This window comes from Mixophyes fleayi, chromosome 2, assembly GCF_038048845.1.
Source record: "Mixophyes fleayi isolate aMixFle1 chromosome 2, aMixFle1.hap1, whole genome shotgun sequence".
NCBI lineage: Eukaryota > Metazoa > Chordata > Amphibia > Anura > Limnodynastidae > Mixophyes > Mixophyes fleayi.
This window is the reverse complement of record NC_134403.1, coordinates 171329587-171355320: the sequence shown is the minus strand read 5'-3', so window position 1 is coordinate 171355320 and position 25734 is coordinate 171329587. Positions and strand designations below refer to the sequence as shown.

Sequence of the window (25734 nt, the reverse complement as noted above, 5' to 3'; positions counted from 1 at the left end):
TTTCAGAACCAACAGAGCAAGATAGATAGCTTATTGGATAAATTATCCAACTACTTCAATTAGAAATATGATCCTGGAGCCCGGAAGCTTTCTCCAGAAAGGCACTTGAATGTCATTCCACAATGTGTTTCTATTCAAGTGAATGTCAATAGAAGGGGCCATCTGGGAGGATGAACTACAAAGAATGGAGACATTGTGACAAAGAGCCAAAGTGCCAGTGTTTACGGCTGGGAGAACAGAAACACACTGATAAGAAAATGACCAAATGCATTTTTGCTGCACTAGCACCTTCTTGTACAATAAAAAGTTTGCAAATAAAATATACTGAATAAAAAAAACAATGTTAGTTTTTGATATATATTTGATATCTATATAATTTGATATAAATAGATATTAGTTATATTTATAGATTTGTCTGAAGTATTTAACATCTCATTAATAGCACATTGCACTCAACTCTAAATTGTTTTCTCCAAAGATAGGGATTTATTACATACATAACAGAAGGCCTTTTAAATAAGGAAATATTATTTTGCTCAGAAAAAAAAATCTATTATTTGGTGGGGATTCTAAGTTTCAATGGTGTCAAGGGTTAAACCAGTATTGAGCAACTTGATATTTTTCAAGTGCCTCACAGGTAGTCCTTGATCCTAAAAGTGGCCAGTGTTTCACCTTTTTTGGGTATTATTCCACCCAAAATTCAGATATGTAAAATTACACAATGTCTTTTACCGGATTTACCCAGGTCCTCCAACTCAGCGGGTCCCTGATGCCTCCAACTCTCTCCAGTTTGGATTGGAGAAGCAGGGTAGCTAAGTTTTGGTGAAATTTAATTTGGGGCTGGCTAGTCATCCTACTGAGAAGACATCAATGTCCTATCACAGTCTAGCCTGTTACATAGACTGTGTAAAGGCTTTGATCTTTGTGACAAAAAATGTAAGTGGTCACAATGCTACTTGTTATCCACCATTAATTAAATTATAATGTCAGCCAGCTCTCTAGTAGGTCAGTATAAAATATTTGAAAGTATGGAATTTTCTTAAAGGGGTAGTCTGGTAAGATTTAATAACATATCATGGTGAGATTTAATAACATACCTTAGCTAGAAAAGCTTATCTTTTCTAGGTAAGGGTGTATGTATGTGCTGCAAATTTGGTGTCCTCCATCTAATAAAGCTAGAAAAAAGTAATACTTAGTCGCTCGTAGCCATGGAGTATCTGGATGTCCTGGGTATGGATGTTGGAGTATTGTAACACAGGAGGGGTCCATAGGTGGTTGGTGAGAGGAGGAGTAGGATTGTGAAAATGGACTGTGTTAACTGTGGAGATGTGGTAGTGAGTTTTCTGAGATGTGTTCTAAATGTGTTTTGCGATAGTGGTTTACTCAGTGACTTCAATGAAGAACTCTTGTATGACAGCTACACAGTTAGCACGATCTACTTCCCAAGACTGGCGGAAAAACTCAGCCCTTGGAGGCAGCATCACCCCCACCCCACACACTGAGTCCTTGCACCCCCATCCCTGCTGATTCTTATCAGGTGAGAAGGAGTGGGGGCAGTATCTTCTGCTCCCTTCAGTCTGGGATTGGTGCTGGCCAGTGACATCATAGCTCTCCCAGCCCGTCAATTGTGGTTAGCACTTCTGTCTTACAGCATTGGGGTCATGAGTTCAATTCCCGGCCATGGCCTTATCTGTGAGGAGTTTGTATGTTCTCCCCGTGTTTGTGTGGGTTTTTTCTGGGTGCTCCGGTTTCCTCCCACATTCCCAAAAACATACTGGTAGGTTAATTGGCTGCTAAGAAATTGACCCTATTCTGTGTGTGTGTGTGTGTGTGTGTTAGGGTATTTAGGCTGTAAGCCCCAATGGGGCAGGGACTGATGTGTGTGAGTTCTCTGTACAGTGCTGTGGAATTAGTGATGCTATATAAATATATGGTGATGATGATGATGATGATTAGCCGCTGGCTTCACAGGTAAGAAGCATTATGTCACTCATTCAGTGTTTTAGGGTTTGCCTAATGGTAACACTGGCCCTACCATCTTCACAATCCAAATTCTTCTCTCAACATCACCTGCGGGTCCATTCTCCTTTGCCAGACACTGCCGGACTTCTATATCCAGGACATCCATATACTCCACACAGTGCTTTGCGGCTATAAACAGCTTAATAACATCAGTGACTCTTTTATATTTACAACAGAAATTTGGAAGGGGTGTGTGATGTCTAAGGCACCACCATCCATTCAACTGCTACCAACACCCATACAAACACTATACAAAAATTACACCACGCCATAATTACATCTCACCAGACAACATTTTTTTTTTAAAAAAAGCAGGCTTCAAGAAAATACCAAAAATAAAAATAAATATTTGGGGTCAATTTTCAATTTCTATGGATTTGCTCAATAAAACATATAAATGTGTATATGTTAAGGGGCTGTTTACACCGAAAAACTGTCTGCAAATCTCTAGCGTATCTGCTAATGATTAGTATAACAAATCAAAGTGGTATTTTTTAAAGTAGGTATTAAGAGATTATGCACGGTGTACAGGTCAAGATGTTCAGTGTCCATAAGAAATTACTACTATGTTTCCTTTCTAAATTCATAGCCTGTAAGTTGTTCCCTTACTGATTTATGGTCTAAATAATGGAGAAGTCTGACCTCTCAATCAGTATCTCTATGTTAAACACATCTCCTATACTCACCAAGGGCAGGATGCACCTGAAATGCATCATATATATATATAGTTATATTTGATGCCTCTTGCTCGTTAATGAGTATGGGCCAAAAAAATAATCCTCTATAATTACAGGCAAATATAGAGGTAATATACATGTGTTGTACCCAGCTTGTACGAGCCCTTACTATGCTAAGAGGATTGCTGATGTACTTCATTACAAATTCATTAGACATCAACAAAACAAATATTTACTCTAATAGCTTTTCCTCTAAAACCAGGCACTATTTACTTGGGCGACAGGTGTTCCATTTCAAAATTCCCATATAAATGAAATGTCCCTGAACATAAACTACAAACAATACCTCAAGGTCTCCCTTTGTGATAGACTCTTCTTCCACTCTGAACTGGAGGTCTTCCACTTTCCTAAATGTGGAAAAAGATAATTATCTTCACTTATTACACAATTCAGTACTGTATTAGGTTATAGCAATAATTCCATAGTTCCCCAATGAAAAAGTGCAGCCTTGAAACACATTTAATCATGAAGTTTCCTGTTGAAAAGAGAACCCTTTATCTGAGATGCACTAAGATCGTTAATCCACAATGTTCTATTAGTAACGTTTTCTTAATAAACATCATGCTATATATTGTCTTTTTGTCATATACAATATCCTAAAAATATTAGTCAAAAAAGGTTGGTTCCACATATTTGCTGGATATTAGCCTCACACACACCATTTTTCTGCATCAATAAATGTGTCACTTGTGCTACACTGGAGGGATGGCCATCCAGATTAGGACAACATGCAATTGATTAACATGCATACCTACGCTTGTGAAAGAATTGTGGCAGAAATATGATAAATGGAAAATCATGATATGATGCACTAGACCTCTGACATGCTGCACGTGCAAATTGTCACAGTGAGTCAAGGTGGTCGCAGTAGTGATATCAGCAATGAGTGAGTCATTTTTCCTATACGTGGTCAAATCTAAAATTGGTGTCCATTTAGTGTCAAGGTGGCTGCAAATTTCGATGGTCAGCAATGACTTCATAAAGGAAGTTTTTTGGGAGCTGTACTCTGGCTGAGCACTGATGTGTGATGCTGAGTGCCTTGGTGACAGCACTGTAATCAGGACCAGTACACAGGGGGAGAATTAGCCGCAGCAGGGGCATGACTACAATTACTTGCTGCTAATGGGCATATTACAACTAATTGGTATATTAGTGAACGTACTGTATTTATGATGTACTGGGCATATTACTGCTGTGCATACTGTTATAGATCACATAGTTATTACGTGGTAAAGTACTAACGGGCATATTTTAGGCATATTACTTCTGATGGATATTATATTACTTGGCATATTACTATAGCTGGACATTTTATTATTTGGCATATTATTATAGCTGGGCATGACATTACTAATGCTGTCCATATTATTGGTCAAGGAATGTTGAAAATGATATATTGGGAATATTGGTACTATTGTATAGTGTGCTGGGCACTATTGGTACATCTCTCTACTGTGCCTATCACAGTTGGAGTTATTGTATTTATTCTGTGGTGGGTATGTTTAATGTTGGTCATTGTGGGTACAAATGTTTGTTGTTGGTGTATTTGTTAGTGTTGTGTGTTATACACCACATGTATGCAACATTACAGTATTTTTAACCTTCTTTCCTCTTCCAGTTGATTGAGCAGCTCAACTTTCTCTTTCTGTGTAGTTTCCACCATGGCACAAGCCCTCTGAAGATTTCCATCTGCCTCTGCAACATACTGGTATAAGAATAAAGACATCATGTGACTGAAGAGAAGGAAAATCGCAAACTAACTAAAGTAAAATACATTGTCACTCTGATTTTTGCATTTGGGTAGAATGATTGAAAATGTGCATGCAGATTCCTCTTTATTTGATGGCTTGGATATGTTTGGACTCCGCTACTGAAACACATTGTATAGGAGATAATGGGGAAGAAGCATCTAACTGGCTCTCAATTATAACTGGCATCTTAACCATACCATACATTTTATATCTGCCTCGGTAGATGTCCGCCTATTAAATAGCAGTTACAATATATCCGTCCCTAGAAATTAGATTTAAACGGACTTCGAATGTGCTTTACTTAGACATTTAGCCCATTTAAGGAGAGTTTGCATTTTGCTTACAACTAAATCAATGTATAGATACCTAAAACAAGCTCATCGAAATATCTTTATAGCCTATAAGAGAGTTGTAGTAGTGCCTCTCACACAGGTCACATTCTTCCCCATTAAGTGGAGAGGAAGTGATGACATCAATGGGCGGAGTTACGCATACCTTCTCATGTTGGGTTTTCAAATGCGTGAGCTCCTTTTCCACTTCACAAATATGGCTGGTGGCTTTAGCTACCTCAGCTCGCTCCAGATCTCTCTCAGCCAGTAGTTGTTCAATGTGTTGCTGCTTCTCCTTTAGCGCCTCTTGCAGGGCAGTGGTACCAGAGATTTTTCGTGCATAACGTGAAGATGTTTCAGTAAGCTAAGGATAGATCAAGAGCATTTTCCAATGATTATTTAAATTACTTCAGGGAATGAACTCCCATCTGCATCCATGTACATAGGAAGGTATAGGTAAGCCTTTAGTAAACCTTTGGTTCTTCAGTTTCTGTTAACTACCAATCCTAGCATAAATTGCAGTCATAGTCATAGCCTAAAACTGGTAGATAATCCTAATCACATCAGGTTACCTAAGTATAGATCACAATTTACTGTCAGATACTTATGCATACAATCATCCAACTCTCAATGAACTTTAATCAAACAACAATATTTTTGAAAAACAGTTGGCATTGACATTTGCTTAATTTAGTATAACTTTCATGATTATTAAAATAGGGGCTTTATCCTAATGATGGATATGAAGTGTGGAGCCAGTGTTTTACAATGTCCAACATATCATTGGAGTGGTCAGCATGGAGAGAGCTACATAGCCATTTACTGTACATGGGCCCATAAGATGAAACACAGTTTCTTATGTAAAGGAAAGTCAATACTCAGGTTACACCTATGTAAAATGTCCTTTGAAGTACAAATATCTTGGTTGGAGAAACATTGTTTGTCACAGCAGTCACATAAATTTAGATTTTAGTTCTTTACATTACAGGCCACAGCTTAGAGTGAATTATCAGTGCTATAGTTTAAGACACAACATGAAAGCATATTCTCACCAGTCCGCTTCTGCTGGGTCTACCTCCTACAGAGGAAGCGACAGAGCTCACTGAGCTGATAGAGGAGCTGCTAGGACTGTGAGTCAGTGCAGATACTCCCATGGCCATCCTCTTGCTTTTCTTAGCTTTGGCTGGACTGGTGGATGGGAATCCAATGCGGATAACCTTGTGAATGGGAGCAAAAAGGCCATACTTTGGTGGGCACTGAAAATACCTGCAGTAGGAGGCAAACATAGGTTAGCTAAAGTTATCAGATTAAGCTCAATGTTTTCATATCACAAAAATTCTATGTCACTATTGTACATTTTACACCAGACTAAGTAATTTCTTTATACAACTACAGCATATACTGCAACCCTCAAGAATTAGGGGCTACATGAAATGACACATACATGTTCAGATCCATACAAATGCCAACAGTGTTCTGCTCACAAGAAGTACAATTGCAACCAGGACAAGAGAAAGGCATAATAGGCAGCTGCCTCAGGTCCAACAAGGCTTGTTAGTGCAGGTCAATGGGCAGGAAGAGCTCAGATCTACTGTTAATAAATGATTATCACGATGGGCAGAATGATGAGAAGTTAAAAAATAACACTGCCATGCATATACCATGTGATTATATCACTTGTATATGTGGCGACAAATAGCTGAGGAACAATGGCAATGGTTTGGCTTCTTTCCTTGAGGTACCGGAACGATACTAAGTACAGTACATCAGCAATTTGTTTATTAAAGGTAATAACTATAATGGAACTACTAAAGCTTTTGAACTAGTTCAGTGAATTGCTGGCACTAGATATTTGTTAACGTTCAAAAAACAAATCTCAAAATGATTTTCAGTGCCTGAAAGAAACAGCATTCTGATATGAAACATAATGACTTTGAATTGCATGCAAAGGAGGTGAGTTTTGTCTGTTATGTTATTTTTTTTACCAAAGGTTAGGCTGGTTACACACTACAGAATTTTCCGACCAATGTGTTATCTACAACGAATATACCAACGACTGTAAACGGAAAAAAGTCCCATTCAGCGCGCCGATTTATGTGTACACACTATACATGTTTTAAAAGATTTACCCTTAGATCTGTGCTCTTCAATTGTGCTAAGAGTCGGCTGAAATGATCATGACTCTGTAAACTCTATTGAGATCCTGATCGTGAGTGCATACACACTGCAGGATTGGAAGGACATCATTCCATAGCTGAACAAGATTTATAGTTCTGCTGAACAATCGAATGAAACGATGATCTGAGCTTTGGAACAATCCTCATTCATCGCTGGAGCATATAACACTAAAGCAATATCGGGCCGAATGGTCGTTTATCATTTTGTTGACCCAGTACTCGACTGAAAACACTTTAGTGTGCACCCAGTCTTAGGCTACATGGACAGCTTTCAATTACACAATGTTAAGATATTAATCTCATAGCAGTGATGGCTTGTATTATAACTATGTAACGCTGAGTGGCGCAATGATCTTTAATTGCTCAATGTTGCAATTTTATCTCCCTGCATTAGCTTTTTTAATTTCATCTATAGGGGCATATTCAGTTGGCCGCGTTACTGTTAAAAGTAACGCGGCTTGCGCTCTATTACCGTTATTACGGTAATTACGCGCACTATTATTTTGGTAATAGTGCACGTAATTACCATTATTACGGTACCTTTAACGTCGGTTTTCAGCTCGTAGTTCAGGGAGTTGCAAGCTGAAATCCGGGTTAGAATTTCCGTAAACAGTAATACTTTTAATGCTGCATTACTTTTGCGAGTAACATGGCTTATTGAATATGCCCTATAGTTTTCAATGTTCTCAACAATGTTTGCCAATTCTGGGCAATGCTCATTTCAAATATAGATTTTTTTTTATGTGATTAATTGCATTAAAATTCATCCAATTTCTCCTGCTCTACCAGCCCGTGACCTTCTAACATCCCTCTGACACTTAATATCCTCGTGGTGGCCCATGTGCGGCGAGTGGGACCCTCCTCCTGCTCTACCAACCCGTGACCTTCTAACACATTCTCACTGTCTTCTTTCTGTCCACACTCTTGACTAGCTTTTGTGGTCTCTTATTCCCTCCCCCTTCTTATCCCCCCTCTTACACTCCCCCCCAAACTATTTTTATATTGTCTGATTTATGTAAGGTATAGCAAGAAATAACATAAAAAACTGGTCAGTTTACATCTTAAGTTCCTTGTGACGTTGTTCCTGGATTTCATTACAATGTAAATGTCTTTATGTACACACTGTAACTTTCAGATCTCATATCTTGTATGCCTTGTATTGCTTGACCATTTAAAATAAAGAATTATAAAAAAAAAAATCATCCAATTGCTCTATTTTCAAATATAACTAATCTCATAACTTTAACCCAATAACTGAAAATCACCAGTATAGCCCTAGTCTAAGTGTGAAACTAGACATGTCAGAAATGATAGACCAATCTTGTGTCTACCAACACAAGACTGTACAACTCAGACAAGTAAAGATAAAATGTGTGCATGTAATCATGTGTGCATATAATCATGCACACAAGTTAAATCCAATCCATAGGTCATGTCAAATCTTGTTATATTTTAAATATGCTCCATTGAAATTGTTATGATCAGATGATATGTAGTGGGGCTTTCTCATTAGTAGGGTACATAAGGCTGTCATCCCAGGTTACGTGGAAAAACCCTGGCTCGCCTGCAAATTGAAACCTAGCATCATGGCAACAGCATTCTGCCAACATTACAATAAGTCTCCAAGTCCCTAGTAGATGTGTTCTAGTTATAGTGTGTTCTAATCGTTACTGTTTGTCTTCTTTTTTAACTCAACTGTTTATCATAAAAGGTTAAATTTAAAAAAAAGCAACCGGTAGATAAATATGCCACCATACAATGATGAATATTCTAAAAGGTTGAACAACTTAATTTAGTGTCACATCAGGGCAGGACACACTACCCTGTTGCTTCAAAGTGGTGATTACCAAGGGCCGTGAACAACTCTGCTGATATCACTGCCCAAATTGATCCAGCTACTTCCCAGAATTACATCAGTGCCAAATGGCCTCTACATAGCCTCTGAGTATCCAGCAGTCCCTAAATAAAAATATTGTGAGCAAATAGGAAGAATTTGGAATATATATAAACATAGAAATGTAAGACCTATACATTAAAAACATTCAATTGTGTTATCTGTGGGACTTTTAGCCAAGACTGCTGGACACAGCCAGCTGTTTTACTCCACATCTGCCCACTACAGCATTTACTTTCCATAGAGGAATAATTTACACAGACTATTATTGTTGTGTGATCATATAAAGACCATCTGCAGCGGGTACATCAGGACATAGGCTACTGTAATTCTAAGCCATCTTTTGGTAATGGGACTCTATAATCCTTATTTACAAACACAACTAACATTCTTTCAATAAGTGATTATTTCTCAAGCTAAGTTATAACCCATCTGTACTGGCCTCCTCCCAAATACAGCTTCATTTTATCTTTCCCTAGATCCACTAATACTGTTGAGTAAACAAAGAAAATTAAAATAAGCCATTTGGCTGAGCACAAATGTTCCATTCTTTGCTCTGATTCCAGACTAGCGGAATGTCAGTTGGACTCAGGAAAGTCTTGGATGAAACAAGTGTATGAAGTCAGGAAAGTCTTGGATGAGACAAGTGTATGAAGTCAGGAATGTCATGGATGATCCTGCAGGTGGCAGGTGTTTGACAACAATCTTATGAAACGCTCACAACAAATGCACATAAATAAAATAAATCTATATAAATCCATGCAATGTGCTGGCTGCTGTGATAACGTATAAAGGCTTTAAGAGGAATATAGTACAGTAGAGGCAAAGACAAGAACAAGAGCTATACTGAATGTGGTTTCTAAAGCCATACATAAAATATATTGAAAGTCATTTAAAGAAGGACTGCTATCATTGTATATGACCTATACACCCTGAAATAAATGTCAGCAAACAATCTGCAGACATATTATTTTTCAACTAAAAATAGCAGTCATGATTATTTAATGAGATCGGATAAATTTTTGATGAAGGTGGTCTATTCCATTTTTATTAACTATGACTTTAGAGCAGTTTTTTAAACAGGTATGATTATGGGTAAGTCTAATGGGTGAATGGTTGGCCAAATGTTCTGGAGGACAAATGTCTCAATAATTGATGTGTCTAGAGCCAAGACAGGGGATTTCACTTTCTAAAAAACACACACAAACACAGTACTACAGTAACTGAACAAACCTATTTAGTTCTGCACACTGAAAAAAAATAATAATGCCTACCTGGTACCAGCAACAGCTCCATCATTCTTGCCCAGCGGTTCATCCAGCTCTACTCCGCACCATTCTCCTTTTGCAAAATCTGTCTCCCCAACATAGCGCACTACTCCTGTCTTTGTACCGCCAACCTGCAAGGCAATACACAATGCACATCAAGTCAGGAAAGTCACATGTAAAAATAAATATCCTATAGTATACACAACCACTTCAGCTTGGAAGACACAAAAATTATGCTTGACCACTCTAAGATGTGCAAGTAATCATTTATATGTACTGAACAGCGTGTCAATAATAAAGTGAATAATATGGTGAAAACATGTGTCAAAATTCAATGGTGGAAATTTGAGGTATATCTAACATAAACTAATATTGTTTTGAAGGGGGTGGTTCATGGGTGGATTGTGATAAATGATGACACATCATGCATCACCAGTTAAAGCTTTCTTTAGAACACATGCATGACTTTGGACAGTAATGAGATACAGATTTTCAGTAACCACAATGCACTGTGACTGCTGTCCAACTACATACAACAGGATATTTTTTCACTGACCGAAACATTTAAATACAAAGCAAGGTATTACAATCTTTTTTCCTCTGCATGGTTAATGTGTCTGAGTCAAAAAAAAATCCCCTTAGTTTTGTATTCAGACGCCAGTGGGTAAGGGTCCTAGGAACATCAGCCTCCTGCAGACGAATGATTAGAGCAGCTCTTGAGATTTTATCAATCAAATACTTTTTACTATGTGGAGCATTTTCTTTTCAGTTTCCTATTGGAGCTTCCCACATCTATTGAGCCGATCTACACATGGTCAACATCTCATGTCACCAACTTGTCTCTAGTAACATAAAAAAACATATCCAGATCAGAGTCCTATGAATTCTGATGTAGCCTAGATAACATTTTAAGATAGGTGATATTAATTAGCTAAGTATTGATACACCAACCTCCCAACCTTTGTTTACCCCTTGGATCCAGCCAGGTCAATCCCCTGATCAACCCACACATGACCGGGGTCTAGCTTGGCCCCTCCCTCAAACTAATAAACCATGCAACTTCTAGAAATTTTTGTCTGGACTGTCCTGTGAAGGGTACATCTCAAACCTACCGATCTATACTACCAACATGTCAAACATCTACAGAGGATTTGTGTAAACTGACACACTTTGCTTCTTTTAATAGTCTACTGCACTCACCTCAGTAGACTACAGGAACAAACTAACTTAAAACACAGTTGGCCATATAAAGTGACAGACACCACAAAGCAGTATAATATAGCATAGTTGCCTACTCTCCCGGAATGTCCGGGAGACTCACGAATTTTTGGGAGTTCTCCCTGACTCCCTAGAGAGTAGGCAAAAATCCCGGATCCAGCTGTCCCCGTTGTTGTAGATGGCGGGGCAGGGCTAAACACGCCATCGTGGCCCCGCCCCCTGCTGCAATTGGCTAGAATTGCCTAATATTGACAGGGCGGAACCTAACGGTGCACCACATGTGGCCACGCCCCCCTCAACGGACCCCCTACCGGACAGCTGCCTTCAAAAGTAGGTAAGTATACAATATAGCAGATAGAGATCAGTAACAGAAATGTGAACATAAAACCTGAGAATCTAAGCTGCACATTCACTATAGTACATTGCAGCGCTTCTCAGTCAAAATTAATATTTACATACCGAATACATTTTTGAGCTGCCTTTCTCAATTCATAATTCTATTAGGAAAACCTGTACATTTCTTATTATTATTATCATTGACTGGTAAGGCGCCACAGCCCTCCATAGTGCTGGAGAGTAGGGAAAAGAGACATACATTAAACAAGAAAGTATAAGCCAGACATAATAAATGCAGACATGAAACCAAACGGTAAGGAGGGAAATGCTCATGAGAGCTAACAATCTAGTTGTAATTATAATTCCCATTTATATGGAATAAAGCATGAGGTGCTTAGTTTTCCACTTTACACGCATATATCCAAATTCCTGGATTTGTTTCTCAGTTTCCCACATCAACAAAGATGATATGTATCTAGATCAGATCATTCATAACACAGCAATCTACTTGGACTGTGATAATGACTAGTGGTGTTTACATTGCTTTCTTATCATCATTTGCATCTCCAAGTCACTCCAGTGAAAACTGCACTTTGATATAACACATCATTAACGTGTATAGGCATATGATATAGTCAGGCAGCACAAGGACAACAATATAGGTGGTAATTTTATATACCAGAAGACAAAAATATCATTGAGAGGTCTACTGTATTGAAGCTTTAAAAATACAGATCACACAAATATTATATGAGCAATCTCTCTATTGTTGAACTTTAAAGGTCCTTTAGCAAACACAAAAAATACGAGAGTACAGAGCACTTTGTGCAATATGCTTAATTGTCCACCTCACACGTAACAATGAGGAGGCCCAGATTCGAAATTCATCATTATGTCTGCATTTATTTTGTCTACCTTGTATGTCCCTGTTTTATGTATGTCTTGTTTTCCCTACTGTATAGCTTACTTACCAACTTTCTTCAGCTCTCTTCCGGGAGCCTGCCATTGGAGGTGGGCGTGAGGGGGTGGGGCGCCAAAAATCGTGTCATTTTTGGACCTGCCCCCCTGTGACGTAATGACGCAAACGCGTCATTTGACACCGGGGGTGCGGGGCCAAATGCCGCGATTCACTGGGAATCGCAGCGTTTGGGACCTAATTCTTCCCACTTCACTAGGAAGTGGGCACTTCCCAGTGAAGTGGGCAGAATTCGGGAGATTGCCACACTCGCCCGGGAGTCCGGGAGACTCTCGCAAAATACGGGAGTCTCCCGGACATTCCGGGAGAGTTGGCAAGTATGCTGTATAGTGCAGCAGAGTAATTATTACCAATAATAATATTAACATTAATAAAGAAACTCTCAGAAAGACCTTTTATAGGTTTGTGAGTCCAGCTGTAAATGCACACATTGGAAATGGTTTCAAAGTCCAGCCTACTAAAACTTTATGACCACCCCTTTATTCATTTCAACTTTTACATTTTCTCCTAAAATACTGGTAGGAATAGCTTAATTTACAAATCATAAAAAAAATCATCACATTTAAAGACTATTGTGTTATAATTCTATGTGTCACTGTCATATACTTTAATGGTTTTATTAAAATGGTAAGTATATGCTATAATGTATAAAGTACAGATTCAGAAAAAAATTTGGTGAAAAGATTATGACGCGCACATACCAATGATATTTATTGTGGATGAGCCCTTATCGTATTTTATCCCACAAAATGAAATCTCATTTTTGCAAGTGGGTGTCAAATGAGGACATTTAGCCCACAGTTAGTTACCAATACCCCCCAAAACACATGCTCCTCCTATATTTACTAAACTGCGGGGTTGAAAAAATGGAGATGTTGCCAATAGCAACCGATTCTCTGTCATTTTGTAGAACGTACTAAATAAATGATAGCTAGAATCTGATTGGTTGCTATAGGCAACATCTCCATGTTTTCAAACCCGTAGTTTAGTAAATATACCCCTAAGAGTAAGTTCACTCTAGTTTCTTCCTTTGTTTTTTCATTCCTGGCTTATTATTAGTATTGGATTAAGATTTATATTAGGTGGGATTTCAACGCCCCGCATTGTGCTGCAGAGTGACTCTGTAAGAACCATGAAGGCACTCTGCGGAGATGTGGATCCCATAAAGTTGCACAGGAAAATCAATGATTTTGGGTAACATAGTACTTATAAATGAGTTTTCCCATGTACTTGGTCTGAGTCCTTTGTAGCATGTCATTACTCACTGTATCCTCCATGTGGCCAATCAAAGACATTCTCTGGCAGTTTGAACAGTAATTCTCACATTAACATTACATGTGCAACAGATTATTGTGCTTTGCAAAACTGCTTAAACATTTCCTAGCTGTTTCCTGGATCCTGACATCAGCTCTATATCCTGTCTTCGTTTGCTATCTGCTTGCCCTGACCTCTGCCTATAATTGACCTTGCATCACTGGCCTTTGTCTTGTCTTGTGATAAGGTGCTTGTTTGTTAGTCAACAGCCTTATGGTAAAACTCCTTGAAGGTAATCACCTATAGACCTCCATTAGACTCCAACTCCAAAAGGGGTCAGTGCCAATTACCAGAGGCAAAGAAGTTACAATACCTCACACAAACCCTTACATGCTGCTTGTTTGTCTCACATTTACCAATTGCTATATGGGTAAAAGATGTGTTGGGTTATCAGCAAATACCACTAGGGTGTCTTACGTAAACATGAATGTGGTTGATAACTATCTCTTTGGTTATCCAAAGGGCAGACAGCAATGCCCATTGATATTGACATTTGCTAAAAGGCTTTATCAACCTTTGAAATGGCCAAATTAATATACCATATCTATGGAATACAGATAGAAATATATTTAAATATCTAAGAGATATAAAGATGGTATGGTAATATGTCCACTATCATCACAATCACCCCAAGTACATGAAGATAACAGCTTACCAAACACCTCAATTATTTTACAGAACCTAAATATCAACTCTATGGTCACTAAAACCCCACACCAAAGTTTCATTATATCTTTTGTTACTGCATACTTGCATCTCTTATTTTATGAAGAAACTATTACCACCATACAACCCTGTACCCTGTGTTGCAATTCTAGTCTTACCTATAATAATTCATCACCATGAGTGGGCAGATGGAGTGCTTAAACATATATAGGGAAAGAAATGGGGACTTAATGGTGCTGGGAATTCCAGAAATACTGTCGAAAATGTGTACAATGGCTTTAGCATTGCATACGCACTTGCACTGGCTCTTCTCTTCAAGTTAGTGCGATTTGCAGACTATTATAAAGTAATATATATGTAACACTTTGAAGTCTCAGCATTGTTACTCTGCACAAGGACTTACCACCCAGGACTCTGCAATGAATCTTATATGAAGTGATACTATAACTGTTCCCTGTACGTTTAAGAGACCCTAGCAAATGGAGACATTTTGAGTCTCAGTTATTAAGGAAGGTAAGGCAAAAAAAAGGAGTAAATGTTCTCAGGGACAAATCATGTTACAAATGTAAGGGATGCAAATTAGTTTAGTATTTTGCACGTAAGTTAATTTACTGGCTGTTTTTTCATCTAGCACAAAAATGCTTTATAGTTTTATTTTTACACTGATATTTAAAGTTAATCTAGGACATATAAATAAATAAATAAATAAATGATCACTAAATGATGATGATGATGATGATGATATAGGACATGCCCTACCCAAACTATAAATCTGTCCACACATTTTAAATGTACCTCCCCCTCCAATGCAACATGGTTTTGCCAAGGTGCAAAGTTACTCCTTTTTTATGCTTTGCTCTCCTTAATGACTCAGGCCCTTTATGTTTACTAGGAAGTGGTCTACAAACCTCTTGAGATACCAGGCTAAATAATGATTAGATTTGACTTTGTGACTTCAACTAGTACTCCTGCCAGCCTACATAATGAGTAGGAGACTGATGAATAAAAAGTTGACAAGAGTAAAATACAGAATTGTTTTTTGTTGTTATAATTTTAACATTTAGTACAAAAATCTCAGCATTTTAACTAAAAAAAAAAACCCTGGACGCAAAAACCAGTCTGACTTTATTTCAACTTGTAATTAGAGTTGCACAATGAGTATCATCCTTATTGGAGTCCAGTGTAATGACACTAACAGGCTTCCAATTGTAGTATAATATCGGCTTTGTAAAGTTCAAAACGTTAAATATCCATGTCTATGTTCTGGAAGCTTATTGTATTAGGTTAATAGGGTTACACAGGAAAAACAATTTTTGTGAAGTTAAGAATAAAGATATTATAAATATAAGTCACTGAAAAAAAGTCTCATATATATACTGCACTTAGTTCAACTACACGATGTAAAGACAGTTATTTTTCACATTAAGGCCATTTACACTGTGCCGCGTACACTTGTCTAAACCAAAAACAACATCAAATGGTCGCTGAATGCCAAATTCTATTCTAATAAATAGGGAAGGGTCTTGCTAAAAAATCTTACTAAACTCACAAAACACATCAGCAGAATTCTCCAAGCAGATATGTCCAGGATAACATTGATAGATGTTTTATTTCTTCCAGAAGTCAGCAAATCATCTTATTATCAATTCAGGATAATTATTTTTAAAAAAGTGATTATTTATTATTCTCTTGAATTTACCCATGCCCTGAACGTTCTGATGTTGATAAGTGACTCTGTAGCATCTCTTACAGAAGCCGAAAAATTCCATAACATTTAGTTCTCAGTTAACAGACCAGTTCACTCAGCTCAGATAGAAAGGGCACCACTTTCCACCCTATATTATAATATGTCTAAAATATAATTTGTTGGTTTTTTTGGTCTCTTTTAGTTAAAAAGTATATTTAGGCACAAGATCTGTACAATAGTTCTTGCAATGGATTCCCACAATGCAATACAATTCCATCAATACAAACATTTATGATCCAAAAACATGTCTCTAGAAGACAGTTCCAAAACTCCAAACATAGTTCTCGCAAGTTACATGTGATTTGGTTTTGGCAGACAACCCCATTGTTATGTCTACTGAATGTTATACTTTTTTGCATCTTCAATACTTCAATTAGTATTAATAAGAATATATGTTGAAACTTACATCTGACATGTTTAAAGGAATACTTCTATTTTGCATTTGTCCAACTGGGATTTCCAAACACTTGTAAACCTGGGACTGTCCATGGAAATTAGGGGCAACTATGCAACGATAATTGAAATAATTTTTCTTTGTAAACACGTACTCATACACATCGTTTGACCAGGGGCGTAACGTAAATTTGTGGGCCTCAGAGCAACATTTTGAAAATTCCTCCAAAGTTGCTATGGAGGAACACCTTGCCAGAAGGGTATGTTCAGCACCACAAAAGCAGCGTTTCTAGTGTTCTGTTATTTTCATGTCATCAATCCCATATATCATCAATAATGCCTCCCAATCATGTTCACCATCAGTCCCCCATATCTTTATACCCCCATCAATCTTTTAATATTATGTCCCCTATCAAACCCCATATGATCTAAGCACCAACTAGTCCCCTATATCATTATGACCCCATCAGGCCCCATATATTCATGGCCCTATCAATTCCCCATTTATCATGTATCCTTAAATAATACTGCATACATTATGTCTCCAATCCCCCCTATCATCATTTGCTTTATGAATTCTCCATATTACTATGTCCTCCATCAAGCCCCATATCACCATCTCCTCTATCAAACCCCCATTTATCTTGTCATCCATCAATCTTCCATATTATCATGTCCTCCATCAATCTTCCATATTATCATGTCCTCCATCAATCTTCCATATCCTCTAAGCTCCCATCAATCCCCTATATTATTATGTCCTCTATCAATCTTCCATATTATCATGTCCTCCATCAATCTTCCATATCCTCTAAGCTCCCATCAATCCCCCATATCATGGTGTTCTCCATCAATTTTCCATATCATCATGTCCTCCATCAATCTTCCATATCATCGAAGTTCCCATCAATCCCTCATATCATCATGTCTCTCATCAAGCCGTTTATCATCATGTTGTCCATCAATCACCTATATGATTATGTCCCCATCAATCTTCCATATCAGCATGTCCCTCATCAAACCATTTATCATCATGTACTCCATCACCTATATGATTATGTCCCCCATCAATCTTCTAATATCAACATGTCCCCCATTAAACCCCATATGATCACATCCCCATTAATCACTTATATTATCATGTCCCCCTACAAAGCCCATATCATTATACCCCAATTAATCCCCCATTTGTTGTATCCTCAAATAATCCTGATTATCATTATGTCTCCAATCAATCTCTCCTATAACCATGTACCCTGGCAATCCTCCATATCACCATCTTTTCCATCAATCCCCCATTTATCATCTTCTCCATTAAACCCACATGTCTCCATTATCATTATAACCTCTATCAATCATCTCCCTCCCCTCATTTAATTTGCTGGGCCAGACTATTCTCCTCCTGAAGTCCACTGGTCACCGATTTATACTTCCTGGTTAAAGATGAAGGGTACATCAAAGTTCATTTCCCCTCTGAGCATAATTTAATTTTGGAGCCCTAGAATCCACACATAGCATTCTGGGGGTTCAAATCCCTTGCAGTGATGGTCACAAATCAGGGACCTCAGTAAGCTTCATGCTGATTGTGGACACTGCACTATTCTCATGTGTGCTCAAAAGAGATGGTAGAGGGGAGCAGAGCCCAGGGAAGTACGTGCTGTCACCTAATGACAGGGAGAAGCTCATGAACAACAGTCACTTATCATTTTGCAGCACTATAGCTCTTTTCTTGGATGTTTTCAGAACATAATACATTCTCCATATTTTCCTTATTCCATCAGCTAAAATGCAGAATGTGGCGCAAAGGTAGTGTAATGCAACACCTACAAATACTAACTAGTACACGGAATCGGCATATTATTTTTGCAGTTTACAGTGTTTCAGTTATTGTACTATACGTTTGGCTCCAAATTCATCATATGTAGATATATTTGCCATATATGAACTGCTATTCTATTGCAGATGTGTAGAGTTCCCTGGAGCATCCTCTTATCAGCTCTATTTAAGACAGAGGAAATACAGAGCTACATCAGATGAAATAGCTCAATAAAAACAGAAAATCATACTTGCTGCAAGAAAACATATTGATTAGATATAAATATATTGAAGTTACTAAGTGATAAGACAGATAAGGGAACATTCCCTTTCAAATAAATAAAGGTAACATTATCTTTCAATGTTTTTTACAGGCAGCAAAATGGCACAGCCCCTTTTCTAGCAAATCCAGGAATGTCTTTCACAGAGGTCTCTAATCACAAGAAAAGAAACACAAATCCTTATTACGTAGCAGCATTCCATAAGCCAGTGTGTTACAGTAACAAAATATTGTGCTACATCCACTGAACAGAACCCTTACTTCTGGCTAATGTTTTCATGCAAAATCTATCAGAAATGATGTCTGCAATTTACCTATCCTGTAACTACATTTGCACAGTGAGATAATTAAACTTATAGGAGTCCAAACAAATAATGGAGATAGGATTATAACTATGTCACTCCATAATAATATTTTCCAGAGAGAATCCTAATCCTGCATATAAATCACATGCATAGCATAGATATATAAGGCATGGTACAGAGAGATCTAAAAATAAATATGGTATATTATTGATAAATCTTCCTGAGATAGAGCAGTAGAAGCAAACAGGTCTCCCCAAACATAAGTCATTCTGACAGGATGTGAGGAAGACTGGAGAAAATAATCTGAAAATGATTTTTGAATGCTCCTCCCAACCTTCTATTATCTACTCAGCATGTACCACCTCTAACTCTCAAGAAACAGGAGGGATTACTTTGGTAGCAGATAAGCAGATAAAGACAGCTAATGGCCCTGACAAAATGAGTAGGTACCCAAGTTGAAGCCATTACTAGACTAGAAAAGTCAGAATGGTTAAACTCTAACAGAGAAACCATCGGTAAATAGTACACTGACCCATGTTTTAAAAAAAAACTTGAATTAAATAAAGTCCCATAAACTCTTTCTTTCTTTATAATCCAGTGGGAATAAAAAAAAACATATTATTCAATGACAACTGGTTCAGACTCCCAGAATTACTGTGTCCTCAACTGATCAAGAAGGTCGACAACCTTTCAACCAATTACAAGCATTTTACTATGCTTGATTTGCAGGCATGTGGGAAACCATTTGTGATTGGCTGAGCTTGTCTAGGTCAATTCAGGCTTGTCCAGGTCAGTTCAGTTTACAGTCACTACTTTAGATTATTAATATTTATTTACCACTGGATTATAACTTTCCCATTGGACTACAACAAGACAGAAGAAAAGAAGATTTTATTTTATAATAAAGTGGAGACCAATGGCGTTTCAGGGAGCATTTTAGTTCAATAAAAAAAATACATTTTAAAACTTGTATGTCAGTGTATTATTTACTTATTTATACTACATGAATACCATGGGGGAGGGGTCTTAGGGACCCTGTATAACTGACGATGGTAAAGAGTGAACAAATGTATAAGTTCTTACAGCGCCCCAATTGCAGCCTGAATTTTTGTAATATAAATCATACAAAAATGTAAACATATATACAAAAAGCAAACTCTAAAGAACAATTCAAGCACTGTAGAAATCTCCTATACATCTTAACAGTGTAAACTCTATAACATACTTTAAATGAAACAATACTTAATTTTATCCTGTATCGTTTATGGATTTCTGTGACTGTGGTGATAAGTTTCCCACTCCAGGGGTAATTATTTTTTTATATTACCCGGGGTAACCTCAGCCCAGTTGTTTTTAGGAAGTGACCAACTGTTTGGAAAGGGCTTATTTTTTGCCCTCCACCCTACACAAGGCCCCATTCCTGTGCTGATCAGGCTGGGGCTGGTTCCCACTATGACAGGGGGATGCCACACTGCAGGTTTCCCTGTTGTGCTGTGTTCAGCCCAGCCTGTCTAGCAAGGGGCTGGTTTCCACTTTAGCAGGGAAATCTCATGCTAGTTCCCCCTCTGTTTTACTGGGAACCAACCCAAGCTGTCTAACACTGGTGTTGATTATGGAAGTGTGAGGCCACAATTGTTTTTGTTTTTTTTTCAAATATTTATTTTTATTTTAAAACTTAAAGATATACTGTCTTCTTTCCTGGGGCATTCAAATAGTTTGGAAGAAGAAGAAGAAGAAGAAGAAGAAGAAGAAGAAGAAGAAGAAGAAGAAGAAGAAGAAGATGATGATAATGATGATGATGATGACAACAACGACAAATGTATCTTTCATCTGCATGCATTTATACACTAAATTTTAAGTTGGAGGTATCTTAAGATATGTAAAACTAAAAATAGAGACGTAAAACTGCAAAGGTGCAATTTTACATGTGTGTTCTCATTGTATGTTTACATCTGACTGTAAATAAGGCCCTATGTGTTTTTGCTAAACATTTGTGTGTTCTTCTATGTATGTTGTGAAGAATGTAATAAATGTTACAATATATACTCCCATGAAAATCCTGGGCTTGCTCCATTCTAGGCAAACAGACGAAACAAGGAATAAATTGGGAGTAATTTCAAAAAGTCTTTAGTGTTGGATACTACGGGCCTGATTCATTAAGGAGAGTAAGGCAAAAAAAGGAGAGTTTTCACCTTGACAAACCATGTTACAATGCATGGTGTGATAATTAGTTTATTATTTTGCACATAAGTTAAATACTGGCCTTTTTTTCATGTAGCACACAAACACTTGATAGTTTTATTTTAAGACTGAAATTTAAAGTTGATCTAGGACATGCCCTACAAGAAATATAAATTTGTCCCTACATTTTAAATTTGCCTCCCCCTCTCCAATGGCAAGGTGCAAAGTTACCCCTTTTTTTGCTTTCCTTTCCTTAATGGATGAGGCTCTACATGTACACTACAGGTGCTATGCGCAGACATTGTTAAAAAAGTGCTTTGAAAATGTATTTCTATCCTAAAAATAAAATACTTCATACTTCTACATTTACGGTTTCTAAAATCACCTCCCTCCATTTATTGAATGAGTGCACAGAAATACTAAAAACATCCATTAATGGCTGGCAAACAGATTTCCAAAATGTATAAAAAGTAAACAAAATAGTTACGCAGTTTTACACAAAGTATCAGAAAGGAATAGTCACATACAAAATATCAAACATATGTAGAGCATCTTAGCAACAGAGACACAATTTAATATAAAAAAACATATTTTATACATTTTTAAAAATAAGCAAAGGACTCACCAGAACACGATCTCCAGTGCGCAGATCCTTGTCACCCTTTTTCACTGACCCACTGTCTGAGAGGTTTGATCCTGACTCATTTCCGGTTTTTATGGCGCTGTTTAGCACACTCTCCCGCAGTGGCACAATCCGAGTGTTTAGAGGTGGTGTGGCAGTTCCAGAGTGCAAAGACAAGTTCTGTGTTGTCAAAGATTCCACTGAATGTGAATCACTTCCTGTACCATCCGCCACAAGCTGCCGGGTGAGTTTGGATGGCCTTGTAAATATTCCTGAAAGTGCTTGACATTCAAAATAGCGCACTCCACTTACAGAGCCATCATTTTTTCCCACTGGGTCATCTAAAACAACACCAGCCCACTGGCCTGGAGCAAACTGTGTTTCTCCCAGATACTGTACAACTCCAGGCTTTACTCCATTTACCCATACACGTTCACCAACCACAAAGTCTCCCAGGAACTCATCCCCCACTTCAGTGAACTTTGAACCTGATTTCTCCGCACCGACTGAAGAAGTAGAACCTTGTTTGTGCAAAGGGGAACCTGTGGAAAATAGAGTAAATGGAGAAAGTATAGTGCACATATCCGGATGAAGTACATTATAATTACACATTATTACTCATCCTATACACTGTATATTATTTGCTCCTTCTAAACATAACAATCATTCACAGCATGATAATTAGAAATTCGGAAGTAGCTGAAGACATAGGGTAATTAAATATATTGTGATCATTTATACTGAAGTCGCACCATTACTTACTGTGGGGGTCATGTACAGTTGGACGTAAATTGCGTTTTGCGGTAATAGTGTTTTATGCGCTTGCGCATACATAAAAAAAACACTTGCATCCAACTCTACATGACCCCCTGTATGTGTCCTGAATCATCACGTCTGACATATTACATGCATAAACTTTGTCAATATAAAGCTGTTTTTAGAATATTGTATTACATATATTTCTCTTACTCTTTCTATATTTTGATCCCTTTTTGTTCTCTGTGCTAACAAGTAAATTACAAAGGATGTATTCTTTCATGCCTTAGTGATGTCACTGGTTACTAGTGAATTGATGAGCTGCATTTCCCACAATTTTGCTACCTCCGTGATGTAAGTGACAAGCGCACAGTAATACTGACCAATTTGCACAGTACCACTTTACTTGTTGTCCATGCTGGATGAAGTATTCAAGATCTGTTCCAATTCACTATGTTTTATGATTTATTGAAGATAAGACATTAACACTGAAATATTAGGGCTCTCATGTTTCCCGATTTCCCATAACCATTTCATTATTTGGTAACTTGAAATACAAATACTTATTTTTCTAGAAGTCAGACTCATGGTGAGAATGGATTCCTATGTCAGGTTTATTGTGTCTGGATTGTGGGTGTGACCAGAGAGAAAATGGGAGTGTTGGTAAATATATTGGAGAAGTGGACTGGTCAGACTGGGACATGGTCTATTTTGTTCTAATTTCTTGGAACATTTGGATATAGATTGGGGTCCTATTTTTTTGTTTTAAAATCATGGAAACTTTATCATATAGAATCATATTAGGTGGATGGGGTGTGTAGTGCCTTAAGAATGCTATGTTCTTGAGGCTTTGAGCTGTAATATGATCCAGGAGTTTGTAAGTAGAAAATTATTCTGTGTGTGATCTTTTACATCCATTACATAATAGAAATATAAACATCTTTTGTTATTATTATTGCTCTGTGTATTTCGAGCCATTTAATTATTTTGGTTTATTCTATTTTACAGTAGCAGATGTCACTGTTGCTATCGCTTTTTATGCACAGATCTAACATTTGTGTAAAACTTTTCAGAGACCAGCTTAATGAACAGACGAAATCATACAAAACAATAAACTTATTCAAAATTATGCTTTTTCTTTTCAAATTAAAGATCAGCTACTATAATCTTTGCATAGTGCATTAATAAATACTTTACAGCAGTTTTCTAGGATCAGTGTATTTTTGCTAATTATATACAGAGTACTAAAATATCCCAAACTTTTTCATATGGCCTCTTAATTACACAAACTTTTCCTCTTTTTTTTGTTTAAAGAAAGGCGGCTGTTTTTCTAAAGAGGCGTAACGGATCGGAAGGCCCGTTAAAGGGTCTTTGTTCTCTCTTCACAGTGACAGAAAGCAGAGTTAAAGACATGCTATAATCAAAATGGCCACACTACAATACTGGTGCTTTCTAGTATAAAAACGTCTATTGTTCACACATTTGCAATCAATGTGTCTGAAATAAATCATATATTCTTACTTGGCTCACTGTGCAAGAATGATACCTATTGTAAGATTAAAAAAATCAGAGACTAACAAATAATGCTATGATAAGCGCTCTACTGGGAGAAGAAGCCGTTTTTGTGACCATGTTGCTATGGCAACTGAAAGAAATGAATTCAAAGATATGAAACATAAAAGGCATCTACAGTTTTATATAGTGTATTGAGGTGTTATAGGTCCAAGATTATAACAAATAAATATATTTACTCTCTAGGAATGTTACATGTTGTATAAATGGGTATTCTGCTACTGGAAAAACCAAAAGCATTGTCAGTAGAAGTAAAAATAGTGATATACATTAAATAAATATTTAGAGTTCCAGCTCCCTATAAGATCTGTAGAACATTGAAGTTTAGTACAATGAAACTAAAACCTATATTACCAAGTAAGTAAACGATTTACAGTCATGGCCAAAAGTTTTGAGATTGACACAAGTATTGGTTTTCACAGTGTTTGCTGCTTCAGTGTTTTTAGACCTTTTTGTCAGATGTTGCTGTGGTATACTGAAGTAAAATTACAAGCATTTCATAAGTGTCAAAGGCTTTTATTGACAATTACATTAAGTTTATGCAAAGAGTTAATATTTGCTGTGTTGATCCTTCTTTTTGAAGAAATCTGCAATTCACCCTGGCACGCTGTCAATCAAAGTCTGGACCATATACTGACTGATGGCCGCCCATTCTTGCCTAATAAATGCTTGGAGTTTTTCAGAATTTGTGGGTTTTTGTTTGTCCACCCGCCTCTTGAGGATTGACCACAAGTTCTCAATGGGATTAAGGTCTGGGGAGTTTCCTGGCCATGGACCTAAAATTTCACTGTTTTGATCCCTGAGCCACTTAGCTATCACTTTTGCCTTATGGCAAGGTGCTCCATCATGCTGGAAAAGGCTTTGTTCGTCACCAAACTGTTCTTGGATGGTTCATCGTCATCATCATCATCATCACCATTTATTTATATAGCGCCACTAATTCCACAGCGCTGTACAGGATGGTTGGGAGAAGTTGCTCTTGGAGGATGTTTTGGTACCATTCCTTATTCATGGCTGTGTTCTTAGGTAAAATTGTGAGTGAGCCCACTCCCTTAGCTGAGAAGCAACCCCACACATGAATGGTCTCAGGATGCTTTACTGTTGGCATGACACAGGACTGATGGAAGCGCTCACCATTCCTTCTCCGGACATCCAAACAATCTAAAAGGGGATTCATCAGAGAAAATGACTTTTCAGCAGTCCAATCCCTGTACCTTTTGCAGAATATCAGTTTGTCCCTGATGTTTTTCCTGTAGAGAAGTGGCTTCTTTGCTGGCCTCCTTGACACCAGGCCATCCTTCAAAAGTCTTGGCCTCACTGTGCGTGCAGATGCACTCACACCTGCCTGCTGCCATTCCTGAGCAATCTCTTCACT

General features: G+C 37.6%; 1 protein-coding gene across 2 annotated transcripts in view; it reads right to left on the bottom strand.

Annotated features, from left to right (window-relative positions):
• Positions 1-25734, bottom strand: part of CLIP2 (CAP-Gly domain containing linker protein 2) — a 124955-nt gene that overhangs the window by 27183 nt on the left and 72038 nt on the right. For both annotated transcript variants that reach the window (XM_075194989.1, XM_075194990.1), the window contains exons 3-8: positions 22035-22573; positions 10185-10309; positions 5892-6105; positions 5006-5203; positions 4361-4464; positions 3046-3106 (exon numbers count right to left, since the gene is read on the bottom strand). In XM_075194989.1, coding sequence (XP_075051090.1) covers positions 3046-3106; positions 4361-4464; positions 5006-5203; positions 5892-6105; positions 10185-10309; positions 22035-22573 — 1241 coding nt within the window. The remainder of the gene's footprint in view (positions 1-3045; positions 3107-4360; positions 4465-5005; positions 5204-5891; positions 6106-10184; positions 10310-22034; positions 22574-25734) is intronic.